At 36.7% G+C, this 15,603-nt stretch overlaps 2 protein-coding genes across 6 annotated transcripts in view; one reads left to right on the forward strand and one right to left on the reverse strand.

The window, feature by feature from the left end:
- The window catches only part of LOC143897717 (fibrillin-1), a 28,573-nt gene extending 22,485 nt beyond the window's left edge, over window positions 1-6,088 (forward strand). For all 5 annotated transcript variants that reach the window (XM_077406562.1, XM_077406561.1, XM_077406563.1 and 2 more), the window contains 11 exons: window positions 239-664; window positions 985-1,233; window positions 1,343-1,546; window positions 1,623-1,748; window positions 1,813-2,052; window positions 2,332-2,504; window positions 2,616-2,810; window positions 3,348-3,452; window positions 3,567-3,719; window positions 3,784-3,984; window positions 4,078-6,088. In XM_077406562.1, coding sequence (XP_077262688.1) covers window positions 239-664; window positions 985-1,233; window positions 1,343-1,546; window positions 1,623-1,748; window positions 1,813-2,052; window positions 2,332-2,504; window positions 2,616-2,810; window positions 3,348-3,452; window positions 3,567-3,719; window positions 3,784-3,984; window positions 4,078-4,290 — 2,285 coding nt within the window. In that variant the 3' untranslated portion in view covers window positions 4,291-6,088. The remainder of the gene's footprint in view (window positions 1-238; window positions 665-984; window positions 1,234-1,342; window positions 1,547-1,622; window positions 1,749-1,812; window positions 2,053-2,331; window positions 2,505-2,615; window positions 2,811-3,347; window positions 3,453-3,566; window positions 3,720-3,783; window positions 3,985-4,077) is intronic.
- A 4,807-nt stretch (window positions 6,089-10,895) lies between these two features.
- Window positions 10,896-13,814, reverse strand: LOC143897642 (galactose mutarotase). The gene is made up of 7 exons (XM_077406447.1): window positions 13,717-13,814; window positions 13,330-13,460; window positions 12,799-12,992; window positions 12,544-12,717; window positions 11,794-12,035; window positions 11,595-11,696; window positions 10,896-11,073 (listed from the first exon to the last, which is right to left on the reverse strand). The coding sequence occupies exons 1-7, from the start codon at window positions 13,812-13,814 to the stop codon at window positions 10,896-10,898; spliced, it is 1,119 nt and encodes a 372-aa protein (XP_077262573.1).
- Between the last annotated feature and the right edge of the window lie 1,789 nt (window positions 13,815-15,603).

The following is a 15,603-nucleotide window of genomic DNA, read 5'->3' on the forward strand; positions in this document are numbered from 1 at the left end:
AAAATTCAGGAAGAAATTAGAATAATTAATTAAAAGGTTCTTTTATCGTGAAAAAGTTTGTTACATAAAATAAAACAATTCTCAATATCAGAACCAATCTGAGAGACATCAAAGAAAGACCTACATTATTATTAATTAACAATTAATTAATCAATAACTTAAAATGTACGCGTTATAATTAGAAAATAAGATTAATTTAGAAAATAAGAGAATTATGCATGCAATTATATTCATCCAGAGGAGTTCAAGAGGATGTGCCCGGAAGGACCGGGGCGGGACGACACTGGAATCGATCTGAACGAGTGCCTGTTTATGCCGGATGCCTGTTCCGGTGGCGAGTGCATCAACACGGACGGCTCGTTCCGGTGCGAGTGTCCGACGGGATACGTGCTGGACGAAACCGGGAGGCGATGCGTGGATAGTAACGAATGCCTGACCGTGCAGAATATATGCGGTAACGGCACTTGCCGCAACATCGACGGCGGCTTCGAGTGCTCCTGCAATGACGGATACGCGCCCGGAGCTCATCAGGTGTGCGAAGATGTGAACGAGTGCCTGGAGCTGGGTAATCAGTGCGCCTTCCGTTGCCACAACGCGCCGGGTTCCTTCCGATGCATCTGCCCGTATGGATACACTCTGGCACCCGACGGCCGTCATTGCGTAGGTAATTGAAAATCGTCGTTAATTTCTTAACGTTTGACTAAATTCTATTACAAATCGTTAACAAAACAGAAATGCGATTGATTTTAATTTTTAAATTAATTTAGTTTAAATCACGTCTCACCAGCTCACACACGGTGATTTAAATTCACAATTTGATCTCTAGACCAGATAAGATAAAAAAAAAACTCTCCTTTTAGAGCAATCTACTGATAAGGGAATATTTATATCTGCTGTAATACCAACGAGTCTAACAATAAGTTGGACGTTAATACTCGATTCTACATTGCGAAGAAGAAGATTAAGATAAGTTCTCATTTCTAGATGTCGACGAATGCGCAACGCCGGCGAACGACTGCAGATTCCAATGCAAAAATTTAATCGGCACCTTCATGTGCATTTGCCCGCCTGGCTACCAGAAAATAGGGATGGCAGACGAGTGCAAGGACATCAACGAGTGCTCCATCAACTCCGGCCTCTGCCAGCACGGACGTTGCGTTAACTTGGAGGGGAGTTACCAGTGCCTCTGCTACGACGGTTTCGAGCAAAGCGCCGACGGAAAGTCGTGTATCGGTATGAGAAACGCGATAAAGATATGCGATTTTAGATAATAAATAGAAATATTAGAGAACGCGGTCGAGATGCTGAAGACAGAAATATGCTCGTGCTTCCATGTGACCAGACCGAAGAGTCGGCTATTGCTTCCTGCAAACGATCGGCGGGAGATGCACCGCCAGAACCTCGGAACTACGCACGGTTACGAAGGCGGACTGTTGCTGCACGATGGGAGCGGCTTGGGGGCCGCATTGCGAGATCTGTCCGTCCAGAGACTCCGACAATTATAACGAGCTTTGTCTGGACAAAGGATTCTCCGTCGACGGACAAGGTGCGCAATAATATTATCTATCTGGTTATCTTGATTGCATCTATCTGTTTATTTTTAAATTGATATAAATTTTCAGATATCGACGAGTGCAAAACCATACCTGATCTCTGCAGGAATGGCCTTTGCGTCAACACCCTCGGCTCCTACAGGTGCATCTGCAATAAAGGCTACAAGGCCGATAAGTCTGGCATTCGATGTATCGGTAAGTTTCTCCAGCCATTTAAGTAATTAGGCTTGTGACGATGAGTAACGAATTGAAATCGCAGATATTAACGAGTGCGAGTTAACGCTAAAACCCTGCAAGTACAATTGTCAAAACACCGAGGGCAGCTACATCTGTTCTTGTCCATCGGGCTTTATCCTGAATCCCGACGGTATTAGCTGCAGAGATTTGGATGAATGCGCAACCGGAAATCACCTGTGTCAGCAAAATTGTATAAATACACCGGGTAGCTACACTTGCGATTGTCAGGAAGGCTACACTCAACAGGGAGATGCGTGCCATGGTTACGTATCTTCTAATTTACTGTGCTATTAAAAATTAGTATTATGTACATTAGTATTATATATATATAGTATATATTATATATTATAACTTTATAAAATATTTAGAAAAATATTTTATATAGCAAAAAAAACATTAATTATACATATATTAGTACATATATAATTAATTTATATGTATTATTATATATATATAATTAATGTTTATTGCTATAAAATATTCTTCTAAGTATTTTATAATTTTGCGCGCACGCATTTCTTATAATGCAATTATCTTTCAGATATAAACGAATGCGATCAATCAGGCATTTGTCCAAAACCGGGCAAATGTGTCAATACGTTAGGAAGTTTCCAATGTATTTGTCCGAGAGGTTTTAAATTAGATCATAATGGGCGATTCTGCACGGATCATAATGAATGTGCTGACGACACCAATTGTGAACACGGTTGTCAGGTAACAATTACTCACCAGCTCCTCTTCTAAAAAACTTTTCAAAAAAAAAATTTTTTTTTCTAAAACAATTTACATGCTCTGTCCATAATTCATACAACCCAAAATTTTTAGAATCTCATGGGAACTTACCGTTGTGGATGCCCAGACGGTTTCGTTCAGCATATTTATCATCATCAGTGTATAGATGAGAATGAGTGTAATACATCGCCCTGTGGAGACAATACTTGTATCAATACTATTGGGAGTTACAAGTGTGGATGTCCCGATGGATACCAGTTTGACAATAACTTAGCGATTTGTGTGCAGGTAAAATATAAAAAATTCTTTGTTTGAATTCTTTACATTCGAAACTATTTTTCATATATTTCGAATTAATTTTCTCTGTGGAAACTGTCAACCCATAATGCACACTACAGGTGGCAAGGACTCGGTAAATGACGTTGATGGCGACTTCCTGCCAATGCATATTTTTAATAAAAATCGCTAAAACGCTGAATTATTTTACAATGAAGAATATATTTTGATGTGGATTCTTATTTTTTATCCAATTTTATAACATAAACATTAAACATGAAATATAAAGAATATTTAGTTGCTAAGCGTTGATAAAATAAATTCTAGCATCTATTAGCGCATATAAGTGGGCGGGATTTATAGCTAGACAATGACATAGCGTGACTTTGTTATATAGAATGAATAGAACGAACAAAGTTCGGTACCTATAGAAATTAGCAACAAAGAAGATTTAACTTCTTTATTCTTGCTAAAGGAATCCATATATCAGTATATAGAAAATATCACCATTTTTTTAAATTTTGACATCTCTTAACTTATTTTCTCAAGGTGAGCGCAGGATGTCTTGGAAGTCCATGCGCGTTTGGGTGTACTTCCAACGGAGCCAATGGATTTATCTGTGGCTGTCCGACTGGCTATCAGCGAATAGGACAGGTTCGTCCTCGTCTCATGTCACATTAATAACGAGAAATCCCAATATTTTAAATGTACTTTTAAAATATCTAAATAAAATATAGAATTATTTCTTTATCGAAAATATCACTGCAGGGACACTGCCTGTCTACTATTAATCCATCGCACCAAGGACGCTACGACGAAGACATTGGTAACGTGCCGACTTTCCAAATCAATCCCGATCCTTATCACATACCGCCGGCTGACGACAAGACTATTTCCACGGAAGGCTGTTTCTCATGCAAGGTATATGCGTTTGCTCTCTTTTCGTCGCGCGACAATGCGCTAAACACGTTGATTTTCGAATTAGGTAAACGGAAAAGAGCGGCACAGAAGAGGCGCTAGGAACAAATCGGACGGAGGAATCAGGATGAGGAGAGGCGAGATGAAGAAAAAACGTCGAAACGTCAGGCCAAAGAGGCACCATCACGGAACGGAGCACGTGCTTAAGATCAATCTTCGTCAGACGAGACATCGTATGCGGATTATCAAGCTGCAATCCGCCATCGAGGTAATTTTCGCGTGATTTCGATCGGTTTTGAGTAAATTTTAGCCGTGATTGCGAGCTTTTCGATCGAAAATGATCGCGGTTATCACTCCGCAGGACGAGGACGTGGACTACACTATCGCGCGGGGCAACAACGGCGAGCACTTTGAGATCGTCAGAGAACGCGGCGTTTCCGCTCTGCACTTTCGGCACCGGCTGAAAAATCCCGGCGAGTTTCGTTTAATTATCCACGGTCGTCCCAAAACGGCAACGAGAACGGAATGGGAGAAACCGCTAACATTCACGATCCGTCTCATAGTCACGGAATAGACGATCGTCGGAGGAAGGAGATCGTCGGAGGATCCAGCATAATCGAATTGCGTGAAGAGATCACTGCCCGACACTGCGTAACGCTTTTTCTTAGTCAATTTTGCGTAATTATCTCCAAGCTACGGCAAAGTATTAAAAGCACCAACGTATATGTAAGAAAGGAACGCAAATACATCAAGATGGCAATGAACCGGTAAAAGTTCGGAATTTTCTAAGTAAAAAAGGATGATTGACGGTAGTGGAGCGCCTTTTGTGTTCACTTGTGTGCGAATTGCATTATTTAACTGCCAGATAATAAATATATTATTGTTCAAGCGATTCTTTACAATTCTTTACAATTAACTGCCACCTTACGGTGGCTTCGTTATTTCTATACTGCCAATGTTCAATCGAGCTCTAGGAGCGATATTTATAATCCGATGACCTTCTATTCAAAATCTTAACTTTCCGTCTGTATACGTGAGATCTACGGCGTTCGCGTCAAAATAATATTTGCTCGTAATTGTAAAACTTGCAAACCTCCAAGAAAATATGAAATAAACGATGATTATTATCAAAACGATTATAAAATCGTCAACTACAATGTAGACAGATGTTTTGTGAATTTTTTCAGATTTTTCTAAATACTTCAAGGTAAGGAAAAATAGCGCCAAACGTGTGACAGACCCACGTATACAACGGTGCAAAAAGCACGTATGTACAGACGGAGAGCTAAGTCTTATAGAGTTATGATGGTCTTAATTCTTCTGTCAAAATGCACAATGCACAATGCACAATTTTTCCACCTTTCTATCAACCCATATAGAGGTTGCCAGACGTTACAATGAAACCAACGCTTGGCCAATGCTATACGGCAGTTAATTGTCGGCCAAGGTTCTATCAGCCAGTGCTGGGCCATAACTGGCAAATAACTGGATACCCATTCATTGATAGAAGTGTCAAAATTCCAGCCAATGAAACGATCGTACAGCGATTCGAGATCGTACTTAAGACGATCTCGAATATAAGATCGGATTATGAAATCCGCCTTCGATGCTTTAAGGGGTGTCTATATATCCACGTACGAGATTGGCTCGCAAGTACGGCTCGGCTCGGTTTCTATTCGTTCGTGGGTGGGATGTCACGAGCCAGGCTCGGTGTCAGACGAACCGAGTTCGCATATTTTTCTTTCGTGTGTGGTGAAAAAACGTTCGAGTCCGGCGAATCAAGCTCGCCGAGCCGAACTTACGAGTCAAACTCGTACGTGGATAGGCCACCTTACCCTTTTCGACAATCAATAATTTATCGTATCAAAATAATCTTGATAAATATATATCTATCGGCGTTAATCAATCGCCATGTGCATTAAAAATTAATAGTTAAAAATTCACAAATCTCAATAATTCTCTGTGCGTCATCAAAAGAAACAAGTGTTCTCTCAATTTACTGCCTATAACGTAAATATAATACAATTAGATTAGAAGTAACATGCTAGAGATGTACAAACGCTAGATTATTATAGCTTTAAGCGAGCGAACGCACGTGTATACATATATAAAAAAAAAGATATAGCTTTATATATTTATAAATTTTATCTTGAAATATATAATACGCGGCACGAATGTAGTCTCATGTACAAAATCAGTACACCTAGCTGTGTTTAAATATGAAAGAGAATTTCTTATTATTATACATATCGTCGATATACAATCGCTTGATTATTATATGTATGTTTTTACTTTGTGTCTACATCACAGTAAGGATTTTAATTATGTATAATAAGAACATGTCAGTATAATAAAGATGTGAATAGAGTTTATTTAAAGGCTTTCCTCTCTTTTTTCGCACAAAAACGGCAGTTAGTAAAAATCCTCAGATATGTTGTTTCATGTCTTTTTTTTGTATTTACATTGTGCCGCTTAATCACGTTTATAATTGTTTTAGCGTTTAATTAAGTAATGTTTTGCTTACATTTTTATCCATAACATGCAACGGCATTCGCGACGGCTCTATGCCATCGTTATGGATATGGATGCTGTCGCATGTTGTGGGTAAAAATATAAGCAAAACCTTGCTTAACTAAATGCTAAAACAATTATAAACATGATTAAGCGGCACAATGTAAACGGCATGATTAAATGACCTTAATAAAATATATGGCATTATATCTTCAGAATATTGTTTCGAAACGGATGATGCAAAAGAAAGAAATACATTCAAATGTATTTCAAAATTTAAAATATCATCAAATGTAATATCATTAAATACTACTTTCTTTGTTTTCTTTCAAAAAAAAACAGTTAAAATAAACATTAAACACATTTACCTATGCCATTAAGATCACATTACGACAATCTTAGAATAAAGTAATGGTTTAATTAAATTTTTGTAGGATTTTTTAATTGAAATTTTAGTTTTATAAAATAGAGTGTGATATTAAGTACAGTTCCCCTACACACTATGATCTAAAATAGATTCAATAACTGCATGAAGGACTTCATAATTATTCCTTATGCGTTCATGTGCATCATTATGTACTATATTAATTCAATTCGAATGTTAATCTTTTATTCGTATATTAAACTTTTGATCCCACAAGTAAAAATCTAAAGAAATGAGGTTCAATGATCTCGATAGTCTGCAAGCAAAATAAATGAACGTTTTGTAAATGGGTTAAGATTAATGTGTGTTTCAAGTGAGTCATAATTTTAAAAATTAAGAAAATAATGTAGAAAGTTACTTTAACCGAATTACACGCATATGTAGGGGAGACCGAGGCTAAAACGTCTACGGGGTAAATACGTCTAATCAAATATCTCGAAACCTGTATATTGTATGCGAACTCGCTATTAACATCGTAAACGCTGCTTATGGTACCCATGTGGCCGACGGAGTTTCGGCAGGTTACCTGTTATAATTTTTACGAGAGCAAAGGTATTTTTGGAAGGTAAAAGTTACATTTTCTTGCGCGTGGAAATTTTGTAATATCTGCAATAATATTTACTTTCCAAATCTCGAGGTACGTGATTATAAAGAGTAATGCATGCTGAACACGAATCCAGTGTAGTTTTTTCATTATCATTTTTACTCTTTCATTTTCATTTTTACTCTATACCGGTTAAACAAAGCGACGTAGACAGAATTTCCTATATAAATTTTGCAGCTAAAGGTTCACTCTTTACAGTGGTATACCACATTTAACTACAATTATTTATTTTGTTGTTAAAAATCGGCACCAAAAAAAACGGACGGTTTAGCCCCGGTCTCCCCTATGTAAAAATAACATACGTATTGTATAGATTTGCAACTGCATAGCGCAATTATGGCTATAGATGTTCGGTCAAAATTTCATTTGCTCAATCTCAATTCTTGATTGGAACCGAATGCCAGAAACCTCTAAGCATTGGTAATGTACACAGTTTGTCAGAAAAGTTTTTAGTCATCCTGCGCTCACTTTCTAGAATAATTAAATAATAAAGTATCAAATATTGTAAGATATAGGAAAATGTATTTTTTAGTTTTTAACATAAGAATCCTCTCCTTATCCGTGCCGTCGTACAGGCAATAGAAAATAGAAATCCAACACGTCGGAAATTCTGTTCCTATTCCCTATTCCTGTTGCCTATTGCCTGACACTGGTGTAAAGTTGTATCCACAATGTTTTCACCTATTTCCTGTACCCGTTGCCTGTACCTTTGTATTGTGCATCCAGCTTAATGAATAATGCCTATATAATTGTCACTTTTAACTATTATAGAGAAGATATACGTGCGGCCTTAAACACACTATATAATCCCATTGTATCATCGTACCACCGACGAAATGCGTAAACCCAAATCTCCGAACTTGTTGTTTCTCTCGTACCCAGTATTATTATCGCAATGACTATAGACTATAGTTATCAGTAGGGTAAAACTAACCTGATGTCTCTCAGGTTTATTGAAATTTAGCTCTTATGTTAACAGGAATCTTTCTCTAATCTTTTTGTAATTTTTCAGAACATTTACAATTTTCTTTTTAAGAAAAACATTTTCTCGTGATAATCCGAGATTATTCGTTTTCAGGATTAACGAAACTTTTTTACAAGGCGGTCCTCTGTATCCCCCTCTATTTATTTATTCTACCAATGGCAGAGTTTCAAACTTTATCTGGGATCTCGGAGACCCCAGTTGTATACTTAGGGTTAATCCAACAGAGAAAAATCTTTCCCCCACTCTTCGGATAGACGAAGAGAAGTGGCTTTGGAGCTCGAAGTTGACCAAGCCAGCCATAGAGCAACGCCAATCATCGGACTTTCAGGTATTAATGTTGTTCTAGAAAATAAGCTTTTGTACACGCCTTTCGTGCTTGCCATACATCACAGATAGTGTCGTAGATTTTCTAGAATGGCGAGGTCCTATACCTGTATAACAAATAAATTTGGCTTTCTTCCACTGCTAGCCGGAATTAATAGTATTGAGTAAATTGTGTGGTTTAAATATTAACTTTTGCTGAAAAATTTCAGCGCAAAATGCGTATTCTGCAAATAGTAGACACTTAAAAAACGACGTTGTGAACGGCCACAAAACGGCCGATTTCTTGTTAGCCGGGTTCTTTCAAAAATGTATAGTCGTTCAAAGATTGAATTATTTTGCAATTAAAAAAACATTTCAATCAATTCCTTTCTTTCTTTTATTTAATATTATGATAACATAAAAACTTTAAGCACAAGACATGATCTACATTGTATAACTAAATATTGTTTATGCTTCGAAGCATACGGATCATCGGTCGCTTATACTATGACCCGTCACGTGACAACATGACGCTCGGTGGTGTGTTTCGACTGTGAGTGAGACAAACGTGTTTTAACGTGTTCGGATTGAGCTCTTTGTTCAAGAAGCTCAATGAAAACATTAGAGATGTGATTTTAATGTCTAAATTTGTGAATTCTTAATATAAACTGTAGTCTAAATATGTTTTTATTATTTTTTCTATAAGTTTATAGAATATATAGTCAAATCTACCTATATGGTGGATCATGTCTCCTATCCTTTGGAGAGAGATGAACCAAATCTCCCTGAACAATGGCACAAACAAACTTTTCTCCTTTATACGTATAATAGTATAGACATTATACACACACACACACACACACACACACAAAATGGGAATTATTACATGTGCAAATTTTAAAATAAATTGCTCGCATAGTTTCCAAAAAAATTCATAAAAATAGCCTTTTCCCTAGCTTTCGAAACGATAATCCATGCGTTCGTAAGAGTCGAAATAATTAAAAAATCGAATTTGAATGACGACGCCCCTAGGTCTTCGAAATATTTACCAAGATGACAATTCTTTGTATAAGTAGCGTGTCCTTTCCACATTCTAAGCAGAATTTTTTCGGCAAGTATCTTATAGATCAAACAGTTGTGTGCTCCTTTGAACTGCTTGTAACGCCAAACATTAATTATTTTGGTCATTAGGTTACTGCTGTTGCGGTAATGGTATATCCTTTCTTTTCAGCCTTTGTAGGACTTCTTTGCTATTTCAATGGCCTTATTGTATATATTGTCATTAATTCAGAGGAGCGACTTCTACAAACTCAACGCATCTTTCAATAAGACATAGAGAAAGCTTGTATTCCCATATATAGTTTCATACAAAAACAATCGGTATACTTTTTTAATGTAAAATTTCTTTTGTATAAGTGTATCAATCCATTATTTATTAAACGACTCACATTAGATCCTTGTCGGTGGCTTTGCGACTATACTAATGTTTGGAATAGTCATGCTTGATTATAAAGGTAGAAAGTGAATTCCAGACTCTCTCTCCATTGTTCAGCTCAATTGTTATGGCATCACTTTCTTCTCTGACACTTGTTTCGGTATTATAAAAAGAAAACATAACAATAAGAGTATTTGTTCACAAACGTATTTTCAAGAAGTTAAAGGAAAAGGAGTTGAAGAGAAAAGGAAAGTGAAAGTCACAGATATGATCAATCAAAGACGATGGCGACGGTTAATGTCACAAAGTATCAATCAATCTCGTTCCCATTTTAATTGATTCTTATTTTTTCGACTTTATATAAATTTTTCTGGTTTTGCAACAACAATTTCGCGTAACAATCCTGCATATTGCAGAATAACATTTTCTCTCTATTCCAGGCACTGCATTGCGAAATATAGTTTCAAATCACCATTTTTTAATTCATCTTCGAAACTATCCGTGACATAAACTTTCAGCTAAATTTTTTCTTCATAAATTGCACAAATTCTTTTCTTTTCGGCAACGATTTTGCATTGATTAAACAAAAAAAGTGACAAATATGGGTCTTATCGGCTTCCATTTTCAAATCAGCTGAAATTGTAGTTATTTTAGTAATTATAAAATACTGGTCATTCTACCATTCTTATGCAGATTGATTAATATTGACATAAAAATAAAAAGAAACCGAGACATTTCATAACTCATAATTCCATCTAAAGATGAGCAATAAAAACTTTTTCATACCGCCATTTTCTATTTCGTTTAAGGATTTATTTGAAGTATAAAAATTGATTTTCACAAAGCACATTCTCTTCGTATATTGCAAGATAAAAATTAAACATTGAAAAAAATAAATTAAAGTAACAAAAAATATTTTAATCTTCGGAAAGCACTCCAAACTTGTATGTCATGTCATGCATATAAATTTTCCCGGGATACAGCATGCAAGATGGAAAGTATCCGACGTTAACAGTATTAGGATAATTTCGGGGCGATAAAGCAAATCCGCCATGACGTCGATAGGAAACGCCTCCTTTGCCGTAAACTTCCGTTTTTTTTCCTTTCGCGATTTCCTTCGTCTATTAAAAACGTAATATTTTCAATAACTGTTGGGAAATATATTCAAGCTTTTAGTATCAAAAAACATTTAAAAATTTTTGATAAAAATTCAAGACACTATAAAGTTTTTCTTTAAAGCAGATCCAGTCAAATTAGAAATCAATTGGTTTAACTGTTAATAAATATATTAACCGTCGACAATTGATATCTTTAAAAATCGACTAAAAATATTAATTTTTAAATTGTAATACCAAAACCTAGCTCGGCTCATAGGCTCTATTACTTTTCTTTGATTTTTAATCTATTGAGTCCTTAATAAAATTTTAATTTAATTTTATTAATTTATGTGTTTTATTTGACTTCAAATCTGATCTCATTCTTAAAATTATATCACTTTGTTTTAAAAATAAAACACAATGGCATATCATACCGATTTCAAGGAATTAATTTGCACATTTTCACAGCCTCCCCATTCGTGATCTTTCAGATCAGGAGGATAAACGCGTTGATGCGGCAGCATATTTCCCGTATAGACTTGCAATCCAGGATGATTCGAGTAAACTTCCAAAAATCGTCCGGAAGCAGGATGTAAAATTCTTTCCATATAATTCGTGAAACAGATCGATATAAGAAGAAAAACATCTTGCATTATATAGAGCGCGTCATAAAATATCGAAAATTAAATTCAACGTCGGAAAATGCTGGAAGATTTACCGAGCGTGGAAACGGTAACACCAGCAGCTGGGACTGTTGACGCACAAATTGTGATTGTAACCGCCACCCGGTACATCGAATAATCGACGTTGGTTCAACTGTACCGGTAAACGCAGTTCGTACAACGTACCATCCACCGGACATGCAATGCTGGTCGGTAAGTTATTCTTGACGTCCATGGAAATCCAGCTGTCGGCATTGGCCGTGAGAACGTGCTTCTTTAACTCCTTCGAGCCTGTACCCTAACAAATTATCTGAGTGTTGTCTTAGGGAAACTTAACCCGGTATTCATAGTCGGTTAATTCTTATTTCAAAACCGTCTTAATAAGATACTAATACGGCTCAGTTATTGGTTCATGACATCTAGCTTAGGATTATAAGACGGTCTAAAAATATAAGAACCAACTGGTAAATACCGGCCTTAGAGCAAATAACTTAAATCGAAAAATAAATTTCATCTTTTAAATCTAGACGTCTGACCTTCCTCCCCTTACTTCTCTAAACTCTTTGCAATTTCTCGAAAAATGCAGTTCATAAATTTTTTAATTCCAAAAGTTATTAGTATATAAATTGATGCGGTACTTGACGTTCATTTTGTTTTTATTTAAAAAATTTTCACATTTTAAAGACTAAAAAGATAAATCGTATATATATTTTTGTATGTTAGAGGATTGTTTTCTAGATCTTATATACCCGAGATAAATGTTGCCATTTTCGAGGAAATCAAAATGCTTTACATTTATGTCTTACATGTCCGGCGAGATTGAATAAACAATAATTAGTAATGTTGACAGGAGTGGAGCTTGTGCTGGTGGCACGGATGTTAATGTGAAGTTGGTTATCGTCCGTCCAAGTGTACTTAATTTGCGTTAACACATCACCGGGATATCCCTGGCTGTGGCTTCGGCTCAAATGCGACATCACCTCGTCGAAGAACACAATATAAACAAACAATAATTTTAACAATTTTGCGTCTCACTTTCACGGGAATAAGTTACATCATACCACTCGATTGTTCACTATCTGCGACTGCCAATTAGCATTGTCAAACGCAACTGTACCGCCATTGAAACAATCCTTTGCAGCCCCGTCGTTAATCGACAAAGGATAAATTACGTTGTCGAGATGCATCGGACCGCCGGAAACGCAATTGGCAACGCGACCGATGATGCTTCCCATGTATCTGTTCTTCAAATATCCTAATTACGTTAGCAGCAATAATAAATAACCGCACTTAAAATATAAACGTACTTTTTAATATTACATAATTTCCAATCCCTTACAGAAAAATGCTGTAAATGATTATTTGGCTAGTGATTAATTACTTATTTCGAGTATTAAAAGTACTGTTTTTAATGATTAATACTTAAAATAAGTAATTAATTACTAGCCACACAAATAATCACTTACAGTATTAAATTTCTATAAGACATGTAATTATAACAAAAAGGGAAAAGAAAAATATCGTACAAAAATGCGTCTGATTTAATTAATTTGCTTTTAAAAAACTATCCTGTTATCAAGCAACAACCTTACCATCCATATCATCGAATCCTAGAACAACGTCGGCCAGTTTACCATCACGATTAGGAACTTTGATTGACTGAATACTAGCACCCCATGATATCAGACGCACAATCGCTTTGTGTTTATTCGTCAAAGTGTACCTGTCCATATCAGAGATGACGCGTTCACAGTCAGTATAACATATTAATTCAACAGAGGCGGTTTTCTAATATATAAAGCATTTAGTTTTTGCTCATTTTTATAATACATAATTAATACATGTAACATTAATAATTCTCTATTCAAATTTAACGAAGCAAAGAGGTTTTGTCATCTTACACAGCTTCTACAAAATGTCTAATTTTGCCTCAATGATAATTATCAGATATTCCAAGTAAAACGACAATCTTGCAATACCTTCTGACGATCTCGCGTGATTTCTCCGATGTAATACCAGGTGGCCTTGGCACAAATCCAAAGCCGTCCTCTTCAATCAAAGTATCCCCGAAAGACATGATTCACTTCGCTCAAGCGAATATTGAAACTTCAAGAATTATTCATTCTCTCCTCCCACTCTTTAAATTATATTTTACTCGCGCCACACATCCTGACTTATTAATCAAGGAAAAGGAGAATCTAATTGGTACGATTACGCTGAGATTTTGAAGGAAACGTCTAGCCACTCCTAGCCTCAAATGTGAAACATTGAAGTCAGCAGCTTCAAACGCAAACTTCCGTTTTGTTAGTGCAAAACTCTTTCTCTAATTTGCCATCTTGACATTCTTATGCGAATGCGAAATATTTACGAATAAATTAATCGCGCGTAGTTCTTAATTAACATAAAGATAAAGATGTAGTCAAATTTTTTTTTTATAATTTTAACATTCAGAGATTAATGAGATAATAAGAAAGAAAAATTCATTTTTAAGACATTATATTTTAATATCTTAGTTACAAATAAGGACAATACAATACTCATAGGATAGTGCAAAAAAAATAAGTTACTTTTCACTGTACATTGTTATCTACCTATTTATGTCATTAAAAATTTTATATTAAATTAAATTAAATTATATATTAAAATTATATTATATTAAAATTAATTTAAATTAAAATTAAAATTTCCATTATATTAAATTGGCATTTATTTTTACTTAAAGTTAACATTTTGCACTCTCCGGCTTCATTCTTATCGATGGTGCCGTCGAGGGTAGCCGCCAGAAAAAATCGCAGATCGCGGTATCACACATGATTTGATTGTCCTGAGAGATAATCCGGTCCCTTTATCGTCCTCGTCGGTCCGCGCCCTGATCGGGGGGGGGGGGAATACCAACACCCCCCCGCTTCCGCACTGTGCTTTAGAACAGTCGATGGAAATAATTACATTAATGGCGTCGCCGACAAGAGAAGCGCGGCAACAACCCGGGCGCCACCTCTTCCCTCTTCCCTCGCTCGGAAGGCATTCCTCGAATGGGAGCGCGGAGCAGGCACCTCGACGGAAACGTAACGCACCCCCTGTGCACCCCCGCTAACGCCGCGCATCGCGACACGAGTTGTACAGAATGGCGCGCTCGCAACATCATCTCGCGCGGGTTCGGAGCGGGCGCGAGCGAACCCGCGCGAGCTTTCTTCGTCACAATGGTGTAATGCCATTCTCGACGCGGTAACACGACAATGGTGCCGCATCCCGCCGCTGGAAAGTAATTATCTTAATGTTCTGACGAGCCCGGCGCGGAATGGAGACACTCGCTGGAAACGACGACGATGACGACAATTCGTCGCCGAAAGGGAGGGGCGGAGGGGTTTGGTGGTTCCCGGGGCGGATTCGTCTTGCGTCAACCCGTTCTTCGTCGTCGGAAAACAACGAGCGCGAAACGCGATCGATATGCGAAAACCGCGAATCCCAATGGCTCGCTCGTTTGCGCAAAGTGACGCATTTATTATTGTTAGATTAAATTGCATGCACAACGAATTCTGCATACCAGGCAAAGACTGGGAGAAATATTTCATGTACCTCTCTCGTTCTTCATTATGATAGAATTTTCACGTTACGAATGTGTAAAAAAATACGCAAACATATTGCGTATTGGAAATTACAAAATTACTTAGCATTATTCAATCTGTAATTTAATTAAAGACCTAATTCTCAATCTTATCTCAAATGCAAATCAAAATTTATGCGGGGGAGAAGAGGAAAGACTCACGTAATAGACCGCGCTATCGATCAATTCGATTCGTCATGACGTTCACTCGTTTAGGAAAAAAAAAAAGAACGAGTTTCTTCCTCGTTCAACACAGTGTAAC

This window comes from Temnothorax americanus, unplaced genomic scaffold, assembly GCF_048541705.1.
Source record: "Temnothorax americanus isolate GAGA-0224 unplaced genomic scaffold, ASM4854170v1 Scaffold21, whole genome shotgun sequence".
NCBI lineage: Eukaryota > Metazoa > Arthropoda > Insecta > Hymenoptera > Formicidae > Temnothorax > Temnothorax americanus.

Excerpts from the sequence above, each read along its gene's own strand:
- LOC143897642 (XM_077406447.1), bottom strand. The coding sequence starts at position 13,814 with ATGTCTTTCGGGGATACTTTGATTGAAGAGGACGGCTTTGGATTTGTG. Across the intron at positions 12,718-12,798 it reads AGATAGTGAACAATCGAGTG|GTGATGTCGCATTTGAGCCG; the intron begins GTATGATGTAAC and ends TTCTTCGACGAG. Across the intron at positions 11,697-11,793 it reads TGTTACCGTTTCCACGCTCG|TTTCACGAATTATATGGAAA; the intron begins GTAAATCTTCCA and ends TATATCGATCTG.